The 24,334-nt window shown below is 37.4% G+C and overlaps 1 protein-coding gene across 2 annotated transcripts in view; it reads left to right on the top strand.

The window, feature by feature from the left end:
• The window catches only part of LOC125669441 (prostaglandin E2 receptor EP4 subtype-like), a 35,909-nt gene extending 11,575 nt beyond the window's left edge, over positions 1–24,334 (top strand). For both annotated transcript variants that reach the window (XM_048903937.2, XM_048903938.2), the window contains one exon: positions 23,760–24,334. In XM_048903937.2, the coding sequence (XP_048759894.2) occupies positions 23,760–24,197 (438 nt within the window). In that variant the 3' untranslated portion in view covers positions 24,198–24,334. The remainder of the gene's footprint in view (positions 1–23,759) is intronic.

Here is a 24,334-nt window from a genome sequence, read left to right as displayed (position 1 = left end):
GATGACGTTGAAGCAGTATTGGGCGCACCGCTGGACGTCTTGGTCTGATGTGCTCGCACAGACGATTACGCACAGTTCTTGTATTGATTGGTCGAAGTCCGGGAATGATACGAGCAGTCAAACTTGCCGTCTGGAAACGATTTCTCAGGTGCACAAGTCTAATGTGGCTGTTCCGTCGACGCGACGTCACACGAGGAAGCCCAGAACGTGGTCGATCCCCAGTGTTACCAGATTGTTGGAAACGTCTCCATAATGACTGGATGGTGTTCCGATGAACTCCAAAGTGTCTTGCTACGATAGTTTGTGCCATTCCAGCTTGAAGCATCCTAACAGCACGATTAGGTTGGGTTTCCTTGAGTCATGGCATGACAGAAGGGTAAATTTTGTCAAAACTAAAGTGCTTTCCTTAAAGCTGACATGAATTAATAAATACGTACACCTTTCTCAACTTATCCGCCATATTTCTCTCAGGTAACCTAATTTACTCTTCCCGTATATACCCCAAATGTGATTGTCACACCTGAGTGATTTTTCTAGGTGGACTCGACCAGTGCACATCTCCGATAGTAATATATAGGGAATGAGAAACAAATAAAATAACATTTTAAAACATTATGCTTTGCTCAAAATTACAAAATATTGATTGTATACTAATGCAACATTCTGGAAGTTAGATAAGTTAGACAAAAATACAACAACAAAAAACTTTTCTTGCATACTTGCAAGTGCATGCAAGTATTTGCATTTTCTAATAAAATAAATGCGGATAAATCATTTGCCAATTACATACTGATAGAATGGAATAGGCAAAGAGAATAAAATATATTATTTATATTAATTCTTGCAAAATAAAGGTACATGCCATATGCATAATATGCAATGCACAAGGTATAATCGCCAAACAAAGTATCAAATACGGGCGTCTATTCAACAGGTATCGGAGATGTGCACTTACTGAAAATATTAGATTCTCTTTATTATGATAAATCCACGAAACAAAATGATAAACTCCATTTGTATCTCGTTAGAACTTTACAACACGTTGTCATTCCATTATACAGACTGCGACACACTTCACCCGTGCCAAACAGGGTGTCTTCAATCAGGGGAGATGTCAGAGTCGAAAAATTTTCCTGTATTGAATGCTTGTCTGGTCGAGGTTTTGCAGTTTATAGAAATCGGGAATCTAATATCTGGTTGGATATATTGCGTGCACATTTCAAAATTTCTCGATGATCATATACAAACTTGGATATACAAATAAGGGAATAATGATCGAAAATATACATCTGTGTGCAAATGCGTGTATTGCATTTGCAATCCATAGTAAACAGTTCATTACACAAAGACACATATGAAAGGAAATTTATAAACGAAAATATAGTTTTGTTGTCTCTTTTGGAACCACATAATTATTTACGGTCTCTTTATGTCCATATTCAGAGAGAGAGAGAGAGAGAGAGAGAGAGAGAGAGAGAGAGAGCGACCGTCCTACTTCGATTTATAATATATCATTTCACAGAAGGAAAGAAAATTGATCACTTATATAAATGTAAGCTTACAAGCATTAAAAATTTCCAGCTATTTAAAAATTTGTTGATTGACAATATATTGGAAACTTACAGGAGTTGATGCTTATAATTGAATTCATTACAAATTTTTAAAAAAGAATATTAGTTTGAACTGTGCATGTAGAAAATACTGACTTTGTATGTTAAAATAACGGGGGAAAAGTAGATTGTCAAAAAAAGTGGGAAAAGCAGACCAGCCTTCCTGCCCACCTCAACCCCCTGTTTTCGTGCCTGAAACAACATATCAATTCGTGTTGAAAGAAAGGTGCATATCTACATTTCATTAAATTCCAAAGGAGCTCGAATTTATGTGTTCCCCTATTAATTATTTTGTATATATGCAAGATTCGTTCCCGAATTTAGAATCATGCTTTCAGTCAGAGCAGAAATGAATTCATTTTGAAGTACACCTAGTTTGAATGCAAATGTTGGGTTCCTTCTTTTAATTTCATCAGACTCATTAGAAACCCCTCTCCCAAACTATGCAGCTTTGTTTTTATTGATATCTAAATCGGTATAAATGAATCCGGATATAAATTATATAATGTTTTTTCGTGATCATATAGATATTGATACTGATAATGAAAAAAGAAAATGTTTATACTCTTGCCTTTTGCATATCCTACTAATGCATTACAGTATATTGACATTGTATCATATCAAATAAAACCTCAACACGAATTTTACTGATTTATGCATACTAACATCTTATCGAATACATTTGAATTTGAAACTACGTACAGCGGTATGGCCATTGCACCAGATCTACGAAATGAAAATATTTATGAATAAATTACACTCAAGCCTCAAAGTAATCATTATGGCATTTTACAGAAACGTTAAAACACACAAATGCTATAGTCCTGCAATGCATGCATGGGATTTTTCTGAATACATGTATTTATGTATTCATGAATGAAGTTCCTACGCTTGAAAATATCTTGGTCTTTATGCATTTTGTTTTGTGATTTTGGTTTACCATTCCTTACACTGTGTAAATGAAGGAAAACTTGGTAAAGGGTGCAATTCTACATGCACCATACAATTAGCATACATGCATGTGTTTCAAAGCAAAAGGTACATGTAATAACCAGACATGTATCGTCATTTTTCATGGGGGGGGGGGGGGGGGGGGGGTACAACAGGGGGTAAAATGGAAAATTAGATTCTTCAAAATCTCTTGCCATTCAAAATAATAATTAAAAAAGATGAACGAAAACAGCAATAAAATAAAACAAAACACCCAAACAAACCAAGATGTTTTGTCCGATGTTCAAAGTCCTAATGTGGGGGTGAAGGGTTAAAGAGTCTTTTACTTTGAGTACCTCAATAATTTTCCCCTACACTTCATTTTTTTCAATCGTTGGGGGTCGGATGGGGTGGTTACAGTCCTCTACTATGAGTGCCTCATATCTTCATTTTCTTAATTGGTGGTGGTGTGTGTCTTCTACTATTATATCAGAACTTTCAAGCTGGGGTAAGTGGGGGAGGGGTTGTCACTCAATGTATCTTTTATTTGCATTACAAACTAACAAAAAATGGATATTGTTATTAAAGGTGGGTGACAGACACTCTTGTCCTCTCCCCTTGATGTTTGATAACGACGCATAATATGATAAACTCGATTATTACATTTTGCATTAGTACAATTTGCGTCGAGTTCGACGCAGAATGTAATAACGCAAAATGGCATAGATATATAAGATCTATTGAGCGCCAAATTAGCATAAAATGAAGTAATTGAAAATAACATTATTTAAAAATATGTTTAATTTTAATTATTGCGTGCTTTAAATGAATCAAATAAATCTGTATTATCAATTAATGAGAGCAATATTGAGTTACTAGTACTGTTCACTTTTTATTGAATTAACGATATCATTTGTCTTAATAAGAGCACGATTATTACAAGATCATCGGTTCTATCTCTCTCTCTCTCTCTCTCTCTCTCTCTCTCTCTCTCGTCGTTATCTCTCTCGTTGTTAGCTCTCTCTCTCTCTCTCTCTCTCTCGTTGTTATTTCTCTCTCTCTCTCTCTCTCTCTCTCTCTCTCTCTCTCTCTCTCTCTCTCATCCCATACACTCGTACAGTGTTGTATATGCAAATTTATGTACCTAAATGATTTCCTGATTTATAAATCTGCAATACTCTGACCAGTAAATCATATGGTATAAGGATTCATGCACAATACAGGGTAAATATTATAATCTGATACTTACCCTGATTGAAAATAGCTGATCGGCACGGGCTAAGTGTGTCGCAGTCTGTACAATGGACAATGTTGTTTACTGTTGGAATGCAAATGGAGTTTATCGTTTTGTTTCATGGATTATGCAAATAAAGGGAGTTTTACTACTACTTTCGACAAGTGTACACGTACATCTGCGGTCCTTTACAGATATTACGAGTAGGCCCAAGTAAATAGTCGTCCGCATTCGATGCGTTTTCATGGCGAGCATACATGCCATTTTTATAAGTACAGTAGTATTTATGTCTTTGCCTTTTACTTGAAGTAATTGTGAATGGTATAGATTGTATACTCTTTGCTTATTCCATTTTATCAATAGATAAAAGATGAAATATTTCTCCGCATTTTTGTATAGTTTTGACATATTTACTACAAATGTACGCACGTTCACGTAAAGAAAAGGCATTCTATATATATTTATCCAAATATATATATTTAGAAGGATTTACTACTGTACGATATGTTTATTATAATTTTGAGCACTGCGTGGTGTTCCAAAACGTGATTTCATTTCTTCTTGATGTCCTATAAATTAGTATCGGAGATGTACGTGTTACCTGTCGAAGCTACCCGCACAGGAAAATCGAAGACACTGATGTGAAGTGAAGCTTAGCAAAGCTCGTCCCCTTATATACCATGCGAACCCTGATACATATAACAATAGAAATTCCAACTAATATGGCGGATTAGCAGAGAAATATGGCGGACATATAGAATTATACTATATTTATTAATTCATGTCAGCTTTAACGAATAGTGTCCAAACAAACCTTTTACACTTCTTACTCCAAACAGTATTGGCCGGTAAAACTCGTGCGTACGAACACTTCAATAAACAACATGTGTTCACAGAGTCGGGTACTATCCGATATTGTTCAAAAACATCACCTTTATCGATTGGTTGTTTTTTTTATAAATGTAAACAATAAATATAGAAAAATTATACTAAATTTTATAATACATAATTTCTTTTTTCCACTAGTATATAAAACATCGATGATTTAAAACAACTTATTGCAAAATTCTCACACCATCATTAGCCTGATGTATAAAGACCGGTGTTATAGAGCCAGACTTCCCCCCATAGTGAAACTTCCCCCGGAAGTCTGGCTCTAGAGTGAACCCCCCCCCCCCCCCCCCCCCCCCGGAAATAGAGGAAATCAAAATTACGAAAATCTGAAGAGTTTAATTCCAAAAATAACCTACATGTAAATTATATGCTAAAGAGCTAGCTAATTTTCCATTTCATGCGAGAAAATGCAATATCAAATACTATTATGCAATATAATATAATGACACTACATCATGCATAAACATATTTTGATCCCACCCTGGTTTATCCAGGGCTCCGTGTTCGCCCAATTCACTGATTTTTATTTAGGAGTTGTGAGCTTGATCATTTTTCATGTTTAGCAATTTCATGATACAACATCACATCATTGTCATACAATATCATACAATGCAATATCAAATAAATAGTGTATCTTATTCACTCACTCACTCTCTTTCTCTCACCCACTCTCTCCCTCTCTCTATCACTCACTCTCTTTCTCTCACTCACTCTCTCCCTCTCTCTATCACTCACTCTCTCCCTCTCTCACTCACTCTCTCCCTCTCTCTATCACTCACTCACTCTCTTTCTCTCACCCACTCTCTCCCTCTCTCTATCACTCACTCTCTTTCTCTCACTCACTCTCTCCCTCTCTCACTCTCTCTCTATCACTCACTCTCTCCCTCTCTCTATCACTCACTCACTCTCTTTCTCTCACTCACTCTCTCCCTCTCTCTATCACTCACTCACTCTCTTTCTCTCACTCACTCTCTCCCTCTCTCTATCACTCACTCACTCTCTTTCTCTCACTCACTCTCTCCCTCTCTCTATCACTCACTCACTCTCTTTCTCTCACTCACTCTCTCCCTCTTTCTCTCACTCACTCTCTTTCTCTCACTCACTCTCTCCCTCTCTCTATCACTCACTCACTCTCTTTCTCTCACTCACTCTCTCCCTCTCTCTATCACTCACACACTCTCTTTCTCTCACTCACTCTCTCCCTCTCTCTATCACTCACTCACTCTCTTTCTCTCACTCACTCTCTCCCTCTCTCTATCACTCACTCACTCTCTTTCTCTATCACTCATTCACTCTCTCCCTCTCTCTATCACTCACTCACTCTCTCCCTCTCTCTATCACTCACTCACTCTCTTTCTCTCACTCACTCTCTCCCTCTCTCTATCACTCACTCTCTTTCTCTCACTCACTCTCTCCCTCTCTCTATCACTCACTCTCTTTCTCTCACTCACTCTCTCCCTCACTCTCTTTCTCTCACTCACTCTCTCCCTCTCTCTATCACTCACTCTCTCCCTCTCTCTATCACTCACTCTCTCCCTCTCTCTATCACTCACTCTCTCCCTCTCTCTATCACTCACTCACTCTCTTTCTCTCACTCACTCTCTCCCTCTCTCTATCACTCACTCACTCTCTTTCTCTATCACTCATTCACTCTCTCCCTCTCTCTATCACTCACTCACTCTCTCCCTCTCTCTTTCACTCACTCACTCTCTTTCTCTCACTCACTCTCTCCCTCTCTCTATCACTCACTCACTCTCTTTCTCTCACTCACTCTCTCCCTCTCTCTATCACTCACTCACTCTCTTTCTCTATCACTCATTCACTCTCTCCCTCTCTCTATCACTCACTCACTCTCTCCCTCTCTCTATCACTCACTCTCTCCCTCTCTCTATCACTCACTCTCTCCCTCTCTCTATCACTCACTCACCGTTTTCTCTTGAGTTTAATGAACGACTCGTGTAGCGACATAACAATAACGGAGCGGATCAAAGATCTTATTTCAATCAGATTGTAAAGTGATAGTAGTTTACCAGGAATAAATGAAGGGGGAAGTCCTGCTATGGGGGGAAGTCTGACTCTTATTGTGTTTACCTGGCACTGTCCAATAAGTTGATAATTACTGTCCATTATTTTTAAGAACGGACAGTATCTGTCCATTCTTAAAAATAATGGACAGCAATTGTCAACTTATTGGACACCTACAGGTAACCTTTTCACTACAAGTGGTCTTTCTCCTATATAAAAGTCTAAAACGACAAAGGATTGCGTAACAAAAATGTTTTAAGTAAAGGATATGGGCAAAAAACTGTCCATTCTGTGAGAGAAAGAACTGATCGAGGCCCGTAGGGTCGAGATTACTTCTTTCTCTCACAGAATGGACAGTTTGAGGCTGATATCCTACTTAAAACATTACATCTTTTGTTCTAAGACTGGACAGTCTCAGGTAAATCCATTGACAATTATAATTATGAATAAAGCTATTTTTGAATAGTCTGACAATATAACCATTCTTACGTAGAAGTCTGTTTCTTTTATTCACTTACTGGACAGTGTCAGATAAGTAGTGTTGTACTGCAGGTTTTATATTCACTCACTCTGTAGTACTGAGTCATATCAACATGTGTTCCTCTGATGGGGAGGGCATTTTCATTGCACAATCAAAATTTAAGGATTTTAATTAAAGTACTGCGAATATTATCTTGATGAGTGTTATATTCTGGATATGGAAGGTGAGAAAGTTACGGAGCCAAATTTTGTTTTGAAAAGCATTGTGTTTTCGAATATTTGGATGAGGAAATAAATAACGCCAGCCAAAAGAACTCAATACGCCCATCTTGTGAAATGAAATTAATTATTGATGAAAGCGAAAATGATAATTCAGAATTAGGATATGCTAATAAAGAAAACATAAAAAGGCGTTGTGAAGAAGTTTTGGAATGTGCCTCTGGATCCAGCGAAATTCAAATACATTATGGAAATATGTCTTTCAACTTTTAAGTTTTGATGCAATATGACAATGACCAATGGAATTTTTAAAAATTGTGAATCTTAAAGTTGAAGCAGAGAATTTTACTAAGGGGAAATATCGTTTTAAGTGTTTCAGTAATTTTTCCGATATCTGTGTTGATTCTTACTTGTAGGGAATTTAAAATTAAATGTGTATCTCTTTTGACAAACGTATGTCTTTCTCTTATTTTCAGGTAGGTTCAGCCTACCTGTAGACGTCTATTAAGTTATTGGGTTTACCTGGCACCGTCCAATAAGTTGACAATTACTGTCCATTATTTTTAAGAATGGACAGTATCTGTCCATTCTTAAAAATAATGGACAGCAATAACTTTGTATTCTTACATTTAGTGTGAATATGACAACTTCCGGGTAGTAACACAATCAGACTGCGCATATATATTTTAGTATGGATGCTGTTCAAAATCGAAATCAGTTGAAATCATTTGCACAAGAGAGTAAGAAAATGTTAATGAATTTCTTGATCGAGTCGGGTGTGATTTTTCGGGGAGGGGGGGTGGGTGGGTTTGAAAATTGAATTGAATCACGCAGACATTCATTTGTTTACAACATGTCTCCAATAACGACTGACATTATTTTGTATGAAATCAGAACAGAACTACTTGACACTCAAAAGATAATGGTAACTCATCAACTCAAAGCTCGGGTTTTTACTAGGATCGACACGTGCAGTGATAATAAAAAATCACAAAGCATAGTTTTCCTTCATACACGTGAAAATAACCAACTTTGCAAGTAAAAATAAAAGAAATTAATGTTGTAAATAGAGAACACCCCCTCCCCGATAGAATGTTCTATCGTTAAAGTGATGTAATTTCCTACGGTGGGCCTGTCACGAGATTAGTTTGATTATTCTAACAATCCCCCCTTCTAGGATTTCGCGTTTTATGATTGAAATTAGTATATATATCATAATATATTGCATAAATTTCCTCAGGATCATTACCACGTGTTTTAATGCAGTTAGATTTATAATAAAATATCAGATGTTACTTGTTCAATACATGTATCAATGTAGTACATTCAGCGATAAAAGTTCTGCCACGATGTACGTCTAGGTATGTCGGACTGACAACTCTGGATTCTGTAAATGTCCATCTCCTTCGATTGGCAAGTAAAATTTAACCCAGTATGTACTTGTAAATGAGAGGCCACTGACAGATTTCCAGCTGTCTGTCTACAAACTTTATACAGTTTCAAATACAAGTATAACCATACAGAAATTCATCGTCACAAACCATCTTTAAACTGACATTTACACATGCAATGTTTTGAAAATAAAATAACTATAGTCGTACCCCCTGGATTTATAGTAATACATTAAAATAAGTCGGCAAGAATATGTACCTGTAAATATACAGCCATTTGGGGTAAAACATTTGGAGTTGTACTCAAATTATTTTGTAAATTTGTGGCGAAAAGGGGGGGTCTAAATCTGTCATTGCAATTTTTGTTATGACATGATACGTGCCTATACATAATCAAGCACATTTCAAGGGGGCTAAAACGAATAAAAGAGGGGAGACATAGAGACGTCAAAAGCATTCTATTGGAGGTTAAACTTCCCTATCCCCCAGAGAGTACGTTTGAGAATATGGCACACATACACCCGGGATCACACAGATCTATGAAAATAATTTATATCAATCGAGCAATATTGAACAAAATTAATGAATTGTTATTTATTGAATTACCTATTTTACTGCATTTCAAACATATCAGTTGATATTAACAATCCAAGCTTCATGTTGCACATGTACAAATGATTTGCACACATAATGAACACGTCCAGGTACTTTGCAATTGGAGAAAGTTACCCAAACATTGCAATATGGTTTATGTTTGAAAGAGTTGATTGGTAGTGGTGGAATAATTTTAGCCCTGATAAAACAGTGAGAGCGTTGATTTCCTAATTTATATATATTAAAAAATTCATTTTGGAAGGGGGGGTGCCATGATACGCAAGATCACTGCACGTGTCGATCCTAGTAAAAACCCGAGCTTTGAGTTGATGAGTTACCATTATCTTTTGAGTGTCAAGTAGTTCTGTTCTGATTTCATACAAAATAATGTCAGTCGTTATTGGAGACATGTTGTAAACAAATGAATGTCTGCGTGATTCAATTCAATTTTCAAACCCACCCCCCTCCCCGAAAAATCACACCCGACTCGATCAAGAAATTCATTAACATTTTCTTACTCTCTTGTGCAAATGATTTCAACTGATTTCGATTTTGAACAGCATCCATACTAAAATATATATGCGCAGTCTGATTGTGTTACTACCCGGAAGTTGTCATATTCACACTAAATGTAAGAATACAAAGTTATTGCTGTCCATTATTTTTAAGAATGGACAGATACTGTCCATTCTTAAAAATAATGGACAGTAATTGTCAACTTATTGGACGGTGCCAGGTAAACCCAATAACTTAATAGACGTCTACAGGTAGGCTGAACCTACCTGAAAATAAGAGAAAGACATACGTTTGTCAAAAGAGATACACATTTAATTTTAAATTCCCTACAAGTAAGAATCAACACAGATATCGGAAAAATTACTGAAACACTTAAAACGATATTTCCCCTTAGTAAAATTCTCTGCTTCAACTTTAAGATTCACAATTTTTAAAAATTCCATTGGCCATTGTCATATTGCATCAAAACTTAAAAGTTGAAAGACATATTTCCATAATGTATTTGAATTTCGCTGGATCCAGAGGCACATTCCAAAACTTCTTCACAACGCCTTTTTATGTTTTCTTTATTAGCATATCCTAATTCTGAATTATCATTTTCGCTTTCATCAATAATTAATTTCATTTCACAAGATGGGCGTATTGAGTTCTTTTGGCTGGCGTTATTTATTTCCTCATCCAAATATTCGAAAACACAATGCTTCCGGGGAAAGGCTCACTCTAGAGCCAGGCTTCCGGGGGGAAGGCTCACTCTACAACATCGGCAATTAGGTATAAAAACAGCCAATCGGTGAAAATGGTGGAAGATATGAATTTTCTGGTCACAATCAGACTGCAGCACTTATTTTGCAAAAATAAAGATTAAACTAATTTTGTATTTCAAACTAGAGATTGGCAGTTTGTGGGTGTGATTATCTTTAGTTTACACCGGATGTTGACACATATATTGCACTAGCATATTTGTCTAGATACATTGTGAGAGGGATTGCACCAAATCTTTTAATAACGTGGGGGGAAATACTCACATATCATTGATAAATCCAGATTTTATTTAAACTATCACAGATGAAATCGGCTCCCGATAATCATTTGTTTAATTCAACTTTTGGGAAGTTAAAAAATATAAGCAGATCTATGTATGATGTATATATTAAACAAGTGTATACTATTGCTGAATGTTTAACGACACCAGGGTCTACAGATCGTAAAATATGTCTTGTCAGTATGAATTATGGTTTCAGTTTCAGCGACTTTCTTTTAATCAACGCATGGTATTCTTGTCTTCAAGGTTTTGAAACACTGCAATTTAGAACCTCGAGGGAAATACGAGTATCTAATGACGATTAATGTGTAGGGTCTGTGGTGAGCGTTACAGTAGTACGTAATAGGCTGTTATAGTTAGGGCATTTCTTCATTAACAGCTTGCATTATAATGTACGAGGGATCTATTCATGTAGACATAATAGGTGTACCTTATTCAACTATAAATACTCGATAAAATGCGTATATATATAAAATCAGAATTCCTTCAACTTTGTACGAGTGATCTCGAGGTGAAATTATGAAGTATCAGTCCTCCGTCATCTCCCCTATTCCAACCTCTCCCAATTTTTGCACGGAGTAAATTTACTTACTCAAGAATATTTCTTTCAAACGAATTAGTGATTACTACCTAGGCAGATTTAATTATAGCGGATGTTTAAAGAATATTCAACGGGTGACGAAGAGTGGGGAATTTCCCCCTCCCATTTAAGCTTACTAAGAATACAAAACCTCAATGGTTTCAATTTAAAATAAACCACAACATTTTCTCACCAAACTCTTTTTTGCATAAAATTAAAATTAAAGATACAGGCATGTATACTTTTTGTAATAATGAAATTGAACCTATTGAGCACATTCTAGGGAGGTTTTAAGTAGTACAAGACTTAATAAATGATTTTGATACTTTCTGTTTTAACAAGACCCTCATTCGTGTTACATATTCTAAAAAGAGATTTCATACTTGGATCTTATGTGAGAACAGAGAGTATAAAAACTATGATTCATTACAAACTGAATACTTTATTTATAGTATGAAATGTGCAAATAGAAGTATTTCATTAGATGGGTTGCTATCCTACATAAAATCTTTGTATGATAACAAATAGCTATGGAATTCTTGGAAACGAATAGATTGGAATTATTACGTATATTTTTCGTTATAATGATCTTGAAAACCTTTATTTACTTGCTTTTTATCAACATATTTATTAGCTCACCTAAGCCAAAGGCTCAAGTAAGCTTTTCTGATCAAATTTTGTCCGTTCTTCCGTCCGTCTGTTCGTAAACTTTTCAATTTTCATCCTCCTCTCCATAACCGCTGAGCCAATAACAATTAAACTTATTACAAATCATCGTTGGGTAAAGGGGATTCAAATTTGTTCAAATGAATAGCCATGCCCCCTTCAAAGGGGGGGGGGGGGTAATCACGAAAATGCAAAAATAGAGTGAGGTCATTTCAGGAACCACTGAGCCATAAAAGTTTACATTTACATGGAAGCCTCCTGACATAGTTCAGATTCGAGTTTGTTAAAATGATGGCCCCTGGGAGTAGGGTGGGGCCACAATAGAGTATCAAAGTTTCACATAGGAATATATGGCTAAAATCATTAAAAATCTTCTCAAGAATCACTGTGTCAGGGAATTTCAAATTTACATGAAAGCTTCCTGGCATAGTGCAAATTCAAATTTGTTAAAATCATGGCTCCCGGTGGTAGGGTGGAACCACAATAGGGTATCAAAGTATTACATGCGTCTATATAGAGAAAATCTTTAAAATCTTCTTCTCAAGAACCAGAAAAGTTTACATTTGTATCAAAGCTTCCTGAGATAAGGCAGATTCAAGTTTGTTGAAATCATGGCTCCGGGCGGTAGGGTGGAGCCACAATAGGGGATCACATTTTTACATACAAATATATAGGGAAAATCTTCTCAAAACCCACTGGGCCAGGAAAGCTTACATGAAATCCTCCTGAGATAGTGCAGACTCAAGTTTGTTAAAATAATGGCCCCCTGGGGTAGGGTGGGGCCACAATAGAGTATCAAAGTTTTACATGAGAGTATAGAGGGGAAAACTTTAAAATCTTCTTCTCAAGAAGCACTGGTCCAGAAAAGTTCACTTTACATGAAAGCTTTCTGACATAAAGTAGATCCAAGTTTGTGCAATTCATGGTCCCTAGTGGTAGGGTGGGGTCACAATAGGGGATCAAAGTGTTTTATGCTCATATAAAGGGGAAATATTTTAAAGGGACTGATTCACGATTTCCCCCAAAATCTTGTTTTTCACTTTTAATGATCAAAATCTACTGTCAAATGTGTTTAAAAGGTTTCACACAAAAAAATTCAGGTTATACATTATCACAGAAGCTCATTATAAAGATTTTATTATTTGTTTTGTAAACAAATTTATTAAAGATTGCGATATGTTATTGTTTACGAAATTTTCAAAAGAAATGGATATCAATCTAAGTATATTATATCTATCGTATTTCAAGCATTCTTTAGGTAAAATGTGTCATCTAAAAGTCGAAATTTGTGACTATGCAAATTTAAGTTGCTTTATATTACAAAATTAATATTTTACTGGTTTGTTTGTTTACATAAAAAGACTCTAGTCTTTGTTTACATAACACCGAGTTGAGGTTAAAATATAGCTTTTATTCTTCCATTCAGAAGGTAAAAAATTTGGCTGTCAACATTAGATGAGTTATATTTTTAATGTTTAACATTAGAAAAGAAAAATATTTTTTTTCAAAAGTCGTGAACCAATCGCTTTAAAATATCTCTTGAACTATTTAAGCTATGACTTTCATTTTTTGTATATACATTCTTTATGGTAAGACCTTTCATGCGATGCAATGATGTGTACTCTTGTGACTTTGACCTGGAAGTTTAACCTACATTTGATAAAAATCTGACCTATACAATATGTTCCGAACTATTTATGGTAGATCTTGCATAACTTTTATATATATTTCTTATGGCAAGACCTTTCATTTCATACAATGACCTTTGACTTTGAACTTGGAGTTTGACTTACTTTTAAGAAAATTTAACCTATTAAAAATATTCAGAACTATTTTAGCTGAGGCTTTCATATTTTGTATATAGATTCTTCAAGGCAAGACCTTGTACACAATGGTGTTTGATCTCTTGACCTTGGCATTTAACCTACTTCATAAATATTTTTAACCTATTCAATATCTCCTGAACTATTTAAGATAGAGCATTCATATTTTGTGTATAGATTTCTTATGACAAGGGCTTTCATATTATACCAGGATCTATGACCTTGTGACCTTGGTTTTATCCAGAACAGCAAGATCGTATGAGTCACATTGGTGTTGATCCATCTCTGTGTTATGTGAATTCATTTTCAGTTATGTTGTCATGATTTTGGGCTAGGTTGAGGCCACAATTTGGAGTCAAAATTTTTCATGCGAATAAAGATTGATAAATAAAAGTCTTTTATAAATCACAACAGCTGAACAATGGCAGGGCCAAGGTGACTTAGATGAGCGATGTGGCCCATATGCCTCTTGTTATTTGTTTTGGTTTTTAATGAAAATTGACTCAGTCAGAAAGGACCCTGTTAGGAATTTAATTCATATACATGTATTACATTTACCTGTGCTGATGACAGAGAAGTCATTATTTTTTGTAATAATTTTTCCCCCCAATAACAGATGTCTGATTATATTCATTTTCCAAATCCCAAATCTGCGTTTCAACAGTAGGATCAACTACCTTTGAATAAAATATGAAAGTTCAGTGTAGTAAAATTAGTGGGAAGGTATGCAGTAATCGTGACCTTTGATTTCATAACCAATGAATTCAAGTCTTTCTTTAACTAAAGTCTGAATGGATTTTCTTGAAAACTATTCAATGTAAAACTTATACGGTACCAATTTTGATGCTCCAGATGAGCATTTCGACAAATAATGTCTCTTTAGTGATGCTCAACCGAAATGTTGTAAATCCGAAATAACAATGAAGTTTTAGAGCTATTATAGCCAAAAACAGCGTGCAAAAAAAGGTGGAGTCAAATTCGTCTAAGGATAAGAGCTATGCATGAGGGAGATAATCCTTGATTTTGAAATGAATTTCTAAATTTTATAACAGCAATTAAATATACATTTGTACATCCGTATTTTCAAGCTAGTAACGAAGTACTTAGCTACTTAATATAGCAAATCAAAACGAAAGTGATGGTTGGTAAACATACAGGCTGACGGACAAATGCCTAATCTATAGATGTCTTCCTTTAATCTGCAAAATATGAAAGTTGTATGTTGAAAATTTTCAAGATACTGTGTCACAATGAAAGTGTATAGAACTTCTATTTTTAACTTATCCCGTTCCGATGAAAGCAGAGTAAAGTTAGACGTTGAGGATTTATTGTGACATTGATCTTTGGCTGATGACTACAAAATGTATAGGTCTCTTTCGTTAATGTTCAATTTCATTTGTATAAAATATGAAAACTTTATGTTGAATACGTATGTTGAGTACTGTTCATGATACTGTGTCACAACGGTCGCGGTAACTCAGTGGTAGAGGGTTTACTTCATAACCGAAAATTTCAAGACCCAAACGCTCGGCATTTAGAAGTCAAAATCACAGATCTTTCGGATGTGATTTTAAAAACGAGTGTCATCGCAGGCGTTGGCACATTAAAGAACCTTAACTGCTACGGCTTTGAGTGGTAAGCATAGGTCTAAATTTGTGACTGATACTTCACCTACAGCTGGTGACGTCTCAATATGAGTGAAAAAAATTGCAACTAACCAACAATGAAGCTGATGACGGACAGAAGGACGGACAATGTGCATGTGATTCCTATAGGGCTTCCATATTTACAATGAAGGGCTCTAAAATTGTTATACATACATTATGAACAATCATTTACAGGTAATGTTTATTTCCTATATATCTATTTCAAGCCATTTGATTATCAAAGCGATAGTTAAACACGTATGCCGTACGCTAAACATTAGGATTGTACATAAGGACATCGACGGGGCAGTGCATTTGTATCTTGAGCACAATCTAGATCGCCTATCTACAGTAAACTATTTTTTGTTTGAATCGACAGAAGACATTAAACCCCGGGCTGTCATTTTTTGTACAACTGTAAAACAAGGATCGAACAACTCGTGGTGTTCATTACTTCCGGATTGCTACATTTACAAACCTAAATGCGCACGTGTTTATCGTCTGCGAATTATCAAATTATTAGAAGAGAAAGCATATATTTTCATGTCCTTGCTGTTCTATCATCTGTGTACGGTTACTGAATCTGTATTCATAGAAATCATGTCTTCGCTTGTCATGGTATCCATTAACTAAGCATTTGAGGTATATCTGTGCAAAGGTTTTTTTTACCGGGGTCCTCTTTAATGCGTATCAAATATATCTTATGATGGGTACAATGAACCCAGTGTACGGCTGTATTTGTATACTTAAAATACTTAACATAATTCATTGGAAAGTTCACAAGTCAATCACCATCAAAACATTTAACATCAATTGAAAACAACTACATTTAGAGCTAGGGTTTTAAATGCGTTCTATTTGATAATGCTTACCAATATTCATCAATAATTGTAAAACATAAATGAAAATTTCAAGGAATTTGAAAGAGATTAACATTGAGACAAGAAATATCTAGAGCGATTTAAGTAGATTTCTAAACATTTGAAACACACACAGCTGCACGCACGCAGGTATGTCCATCATCAACGTTTATGACGGAGGGTAGGTTACGTTCCATTCACTGGCAAATCGTCCGAATATTCTGCCACTCTTCCAACAAACAGGCCGCTTCCCAGTTTTTGTGGATTCTGCGGCTGAGGCTGGGCACAAGTCTACCAAGCTCGCCCCAAACATGTTCAATCGGATGAAGGTCTGGGGACATGTCAGGGCAGGCCAATCGAGGACATTGATGCCATTTCTTTGAAGAAAATTCAGCGTCAATCTGGCAGTGTGTGCGCGCACATTGTCCTGGTACCTGTAAAATGCGAAACGAAACAAAATGGAAACCGAAATCAAAACGAAACGATAACGTTTCGCATTTTCAGGTACCAAATCGTTTCGATTTCGTTTCGCATTTTACAGAAAGCCCTCTCCTGTCTACACTGCTCTATGAATAGTGCAAACTCAGGCTGCAGAACCTCGTCTATATACCGCTGAACAGTTAAGTTTCCGTGCAAAATGACCAACCGGGAGCTAGAATTAGTGTTAATCGCGCCCTAAAACCATGATGCTACCTCCGCGAATTCTGTCTCGTTCAAGCACGCAATTCTCTACGTAGTCTTCATGCACACGTCGATAACTGTATTCTGTCGTCCGCATTCTTGATTCGTCAGACAACAAGACCTTTGTTCATTTTTTACGTTGACTTAAAGCAATATTTCATTTTGTTGTATAATGTGCTATTTTGATAGTTTTGTATATAACTTTAACCATAATCATTGATAAAATTAAAATAAAGATTTCGGTTCTATTCAATAGATAACATTATATGAAAATCAGTATTTGTACAGGAAAACAATAATGTAATTTTGCTTCATTCAGAGCCTCTGAATGGATTTCTAACACAAATATCAATAGCAAAGTTTATAACACCTTATTTTTCTCTGTAGTTGAAATAGTAAATCAAGATTTTACAACCAATATTTTTTTTTACACAAAAATGGCTGTTTTAACCACTTCCGGGCCCATTGAACTTTGTAACGTCAATGCCTCGTTCAAACGAAGAATTTCATTTCATGCTGATATCTGATATACGAGATATCTGAAAATTAATGGCATATCAATGTACCTAATATCACTCCTCATATGCATAGTCCGTAAATCATTCAAATATCTACTACAAACGACGATATCTCAAAGGTATTCACGCAAATATTGAACTTTCAGGCTACTTTGAATCAATCGATATGAGTAGCTGACTTCCTTAAGCGTGATATCTGAAAATTTATGACACATCAAGATACCAGATATCCCTCCTCTTCATATGCATAGTTGTAAATTAGTCAGATATCTAATACAAACACAGAGTTCCTTAAGATATTTACGAAAAACTTGAAATTTCAGGTTACCTGCAATCAAAAGGTCCAAGTAGCTGACCTCCTTAGGCGTGGTATCTAAAAATTGATGGCACATCAAGATACCTAATACCACGCCTTGTCATGTGTACCATCTTTAATCAATAAACCTGATAGATAATAATTGAATATTGGGTGATGAAAGCTGATAGACGGGTAGAGAACAACAAAGGCAAACATATAGAATCCTTAAAAGGGTCACATAGGCCTTAAAGTACAATTGATGTCACTTGAAAGTTTGAAAGGTGGTATGAAACTTAATTCTAAATCATGTAGGGTCAAATCGAAGGCAAATAGCAACTGAAGCCTGCACTATCTTGGCCACAGAGACTTAGGCCTCTTTTTTCTCCCAGAGAGCCCGAATGTCATGGGGACTGTCTCCTCTCCGATGAGTACCATGCTCCAAATCCAGGCGAGCTTTCTGCTGATACAGGAACTGCATTCCCACATAATCTGATCCTTTAACACATAGAGATCAACAATATAGTCCACATTTCCTAGGCGTATATCCACGGGATCGAAGATAAATCTTCTCATCATTACGTTCTCGTCAGCCTGCACAAAGGTGATATGTTGCTTTATGGGCCACTTGGAATCAAGCTCCTCATAAAGACATAGACCATGGTGGACAGAACACTGACCTTGGTACCTGTGTCCACCAGTGTTTGCAGCTGCACTCCCTGGATTGCCATTTCTACCATGAATCTTGTTGTCCGGCGTAATTGTCCAATGGGTGCAGACACGTCTCTGTAGGGCCCAATAGCATGCTGCAGGGCATGCCATCCGTTTCCTCCTCTGCTTGGCCAAAAACAACATCCAACTCACTCTTCTCTGGCTGAGAAGCTTGCTGCGTGGCTGCCTTCGGGCTGGGTTAGGGTTAGAATAAACCCTGAACAAGTGAATCATCCTGGTCCAGTAAATCCTCCAGGTCTCTTGCACCAAACCCTTTCAGCTATAGCACTGCAATATCCTAGGGGAATTCGAACCTGTCTGTGACACCTTACTCATCTATGAAGAAGGCCTAAAACTTCTCTTCATCTTATCCTATGATCTAGTCCCAATATTCCTCCTTGTCGCCATCCTCCTCCTCTGCTGTCTCCTGGAACAGGACTCGCAACCCGTCCTTTTTTAAATGACGCATACAAGAGAGTGCATTGTAGTCCCCTTTTCCCTATGACTCGTCCAATGAGCGTTTCTCTGCCTTGCCAGTGTCCAATACCAATATCATGGGCCTTTGCGGAGAGCGCTCCGGTGTCAAGCTCCACGGATCCTTACTCCCCGCCCCTGAGGCTCAAATGTCCGTTGGTGGGCATAGGAATTTTCCCTAGGCTTCACCGTTGCCTCTTGCTTTCTGTGTGCATCCTTCCAGTTGAGCTCCGGACAGTCCCTCTTGAAATAGCTAAGAGCCCGGCACTTGAAGCACCCGAGGGTTTCTGTTCATGTCCCTGCTATGATGCGAGGTGCACCTGGGGGAAGGAGTCTGCCCTCGCAATTCCTTCCCCTGTTCCTCAATTCTCAGACATACATGCAGGTTCCTTAAATCCTTCTTTAATGCCGGTGTTCCCAAGGGTTGCTGGACCTCCTACTGGATCACCATCCTTATTTCCTTCTTGGGCCTAAATTGACTTGGTTTACCGGGTATGCTGGTAGTACTGCATCCTATTCATAGATTTCTCCACAGTCTTAGGTCTACCATCCAGGGCGTACAAACCTGCATCTCGATCGTTAACTACAAAACACAGCCGGACAATGACATGTGCATGCACATCAGGCACAGATTGGAAAGTATGTACCGCTAAGGTGAGGATGTGGTCCGCCCATTGGTGCACCGATTTTCCTACATTATGAGAAACTGATTGGAAATTCATCTGGTGTGTGTACTTCGATCCGAAGCGCTTCTTGAAAACGTCTCACGATCTCAGCCAGTAAGAGGTTACCGTCCATCATCTCTAACAACAAGGTGTAATAGTCGCTTGATAGTGTCATCTAAGGAGAAGTAGAATTGGTCGTGCTGCTACATCTCTGTACATTGTTGACTGCAAGGTAGCCGAACAAACTTGCATAAGAAAGATTTCCAAGTAAACTTCCCATCATTCCGCAATCCTTGTACCTAGGCGTGTTTCTACCCGTGCCCGTCGCGTGTTCCCCTACACAAGAGTATTGGGGAAAGGGAAAGGGAAGGGGGAGTGGGGCTAGCCCCTGGGCGGAATGCCCAGAGAATGGGTATGTTATTCTGGTTTACCTAACTTTGGCCGAACGTGGGTTACTCTACCCCCTCTCTCACTCCCCTACAAACAGTGATACCAGGCTATGCCTGAAAATAAGCAGACCTCTGCTGCTGATAGGGGACGGTTATGGCAACGATGTGGTGCATTTGTGTGCTCGCATAGCCACCAACCATGGGGGATACCAAGGATTAGGCGTACTGGGGACTCCCCCAGACCTATAGTCAAGGAAATGGGTTGCGTAGATTTTGCGAAGCTGCACTGCATGGTAAAGGGTCAGAGGACCCTGTGTGGAGATTGGGACAATGGAGGGACTACGAGACCTAGTGAGTTATAGGGGTAACCCCCGGCTCCAACATTAGGGCAACTAGGGAATACGATCCTGGTATAGGAATATACTGGCGCTGATACCCCTGATACAAACCCTGACTGAACTGGCCTGGGGTCTGGTTATCAACCTATCGGGTTGGGCTGATCTCCTCGACACTGGAGTGAAGGGATGCAGTGACGGTGGTATGATATTTTGGAAGATTCCCAGAACTGGGCATGTAACCCCCCAGGGAGTCGCACTTACAATATGGATCCCCATCTAAAATTTAAACTATCAATCTCCTGGTAACTGAAATGGGTGCCAGTAAACCTCACCCCTACCATTGGCGCCCCTGAACCTTCCACCCCCTCCCTCAAACAGGAAGGCAAGGACAGAGTGAAATAATCACCACCCATGGGTATTCCCTTACAAAATAACTTTAACTTAGGGTCTATTATACTGCTGTGGGCACTACCACTTATTTTATTTTAATTCAAATTGATTGATTAAATATTGTTTAAATATTTCACCCATATGGAGACGTCACCAAAACCGGTGAAGGGCTGCAAAGAAGTAGAGACATTTTCTAAAGTCATATGGCCCAGAAAATATATGATTTCAGTAGGAGTCCCAAAATCTGGCTTTCAAATAAGGAATATATAAGCAAATCCAAACTACATTTGATTTGATCCAAAATTGCTTTGTGTTGTATGACAGGAGCGTGAAGTTGGCATAAAATTGCCAAAAAAATGCAAAAATCAATGAAAATTTTCATAAATTCAGGGGATTTTCCATTTAGATAGAGCTTGATAACTGTTAAATTTCATCCAGATTATTGCTTAGGAAAAGGTGTGCCCATGCGTCGAGCAAATTTATATTCAAACACATTTTTCATCTTCTCTTAAAACACAATATATATTAATTTCATTTTGCTCGACGGATGGGCACACCTTTTCTTAAGCAAAAATCTGGATAAAATTTAACAGTTATCAAGCTCTTTTCGAAAAAAAGGCGGGGAAAACTCTTATTCATGACGTAATAATGCTATAAATTAAGAAATAACTTTGATTTAAGTTGAGATAGTATACTTGGCATGTATTTAACTTATTCAAAACACAGATCAAGCTTGATTCAAGACACATTTAAATCGGAGAATTTTTTTCGGCCTTGATATGTACACAATCGTACCTTGTATATATACACAATCGTATATTTCACTCGTATGGAGACGTCACCACTGCTGGTGAAGGGCTGCAAAATTTAGGCCTATGCTCGGTGTTTTATCGTGCCACACCTGTGACATGGACCTCGGTTTTTACGGACCGCCCCATTTAGTCGCCTCTTACGACAAGCACCGAGGAGCTATTCTAACCCGGGTCCCCAATTGAAAAAACATTGATTAAAATAAAAGACCCCGACAAAATGGCGGCAGACCAGTGAAATGCAGGGAAACAAAAACTTTGCAATCACCCATGTAGGCAAGTCCGTGACCTGGAGTTCGGCGCCGATAAAGTACCCCATATTCAATCATTAAACAGGTCTGAAAAATGGCCCTAGACTCGGAAGGCCCCAGGTCGAACCTCAGCATCCCCAAACTGAGGGCGGAAAATGACAGTTCTAGGGGCCCCTTCTTGCCTGCATACTCTTTATGTGGACTCTTCAAAGATTCAATTGTTATCAGTCTTCATTGTGACCCTAAATCATGAACTTTCAGGTGAGCTCAATTGCCCTTACAGGCCTATGTGACCCCTCTTAAAGGTTCTATATGTTTGACGTCGTTGTTATCTAACCCCTCAACAGTTTTGTTTTCTTTCATCACCCAATATTCAATTCTGAAAGAGGTCTGAAAAGTGATCCACCCTTGGGAGTCCCCAGGAGGTACCTATAGAGCTCAAAACTGAGAGTGGAAAATGATAGTCCTAGGGCTTCCCCTTCTTTCCTTCACACTCTTCAAAAATTTAGTTGTTATTAGTCTTCATTGTGACACTAGATTATTTAAAATCATGAACATTCAGGTGACCTCAATTGTACTTATAGGCGTATTTGACCCCTTTTAAGGGTTCTGTTTGACTTCCTTGCTCTCTATCCTTATATCATATATATTTGTTTTCTTTCATCACCAAATATTCAATATTAGAGAAGTCAAAAATATTGCCCCACCTGTGGGAGGCCCCAGGTGGTAACCCTACAGCCCAAAATTGAGGGGGGGAAATAATAGTCCTATGGGTCCTCCTCCTTGCCTGCATATTCTTTGTGCGGACTCTTCAAAGTTGTTATTAGTCTTTATTGTGACCCTACATGATGTAAAATCATAAACTTTCAGGTAAGCTCAATTGCGTTTAGAGGCCCATGTGATCCCTTTTAAAGGTTATATATTTTTGACCTCGTTGACATTACCCTTATATCAAATTTGTTTTCTTTCATCACCTAATATTCAATCTTTAAGGAAGCCTTCCTTGCCTGGATTGTGGACTTTTCAAAGATTAAGCTGTCATTAACCTTCATTATGACCCTATATGATGTAAAATTCGAAACTTTCATGTGAGCTCAATTGCCTTTAGAGCCCTATGTGACCCCTTTTAAGGGTCTATATGTTTGTCTTCATTCCTCCCTATCCGTTTGTCAGTTTTGTTTTATTCCAACACCCTATAGTGAATTATGAGAGGTATGAAAAGTGGTCCTAACCTTAGGAGGCCCTAGGTGATGTGGTACCCTTACAGCTCCAAGCTGAGGGCCAAAAATTATAGTCCTGAGTACTCTCAGTACTTTGATGCAATTTCTTATTGGCTGCTAGCTTCTACGGCCTTATTTGCTGCTTGTTAGTGGCTGCTAGGTTCAGTTTAGTCAATATGGGAGTCAACATCCGGTGTAAGCAACACACCCACAAAATGCCAATCTCTAGTTTGAAATATGAGTCTAGTCCTGCTTCAAATTTTAAAAGCCAAAATTAAGACTTCATGGTAATTTATATCTAGAATAGATATGGCCATTATATGCACAATTGTGAGAGGAACAAGTACCCCAATTTCAAAATTTCAGTACAACAGCTTAATCTTTATTTTTGCAAAATAAGTGCTTCAAGTGACCAGAAAAATCATATCTTCCACTATTTTCACCAATTGGATGCTTTTATACCTAATTGTCGGTCTTAATTAAAAATAACATTATTCTATATTTGCAGGTAAGAGTTGTTTTAAATCAGTCAGGATGGACTTCCTTATGTGAATCTTGTGATCTTCTTGCCATTAGGTTGGCATCGTTCAATCAAATTTTGGATCCATGGGTATATATTTTACTGCGAAGGGAAAACATCATATGTTTTGTGAAACGCACAAGAAGATTTAAGTTAACATTCATGCGTAGTTTGTCCAGCATTCACAGCTACGGAAGTGAAAGAATGGCAATCATCAGAAGAAGCTTACGTCACCGGAAGTCATCACACAAAGCAACTAATGAGAATGAGGTGGAAGTTAATGATAACTTGATGTCCAAATATAATTTTCACGAAACAGACCAAGAACAAAATGTGAAAGATGTAGATTATCATTGCCAATTATACAATAAACTAGAGCAAATCTCGTTGCAAAGCAACGAGAGGTCTTCCATCGGAGCTGTGTGACATAAAAACCTTGAACTACCTGTTACCAATATTTTATCATACAACAAAATTATGATAGCATAATATTCAGACTGAAGAGAATAATTCATCGAATTATTTATACATACAAATCAAATAAATTGCTCTCAAATCTTGAA

The sequence above is a fragment of the Ostrea edulis genome, chromosome 4 (genome assembly GCF_947568905.1).
Source record: "Ostrea edulis chromosome 4, xbOstEdul1.1, whole genome shotgun sequence".
Lineage (NCBI taxonomy): Eukaryota > Metazoa > Mollusca > Bivalvia > Ostreida > Ostreidae > Ostrea > Ostrea edulis.
Note: the sequence above shows the minus strand (reverse complement) of the source record. Positions and strands in the feature narration are given on the sequence as shown.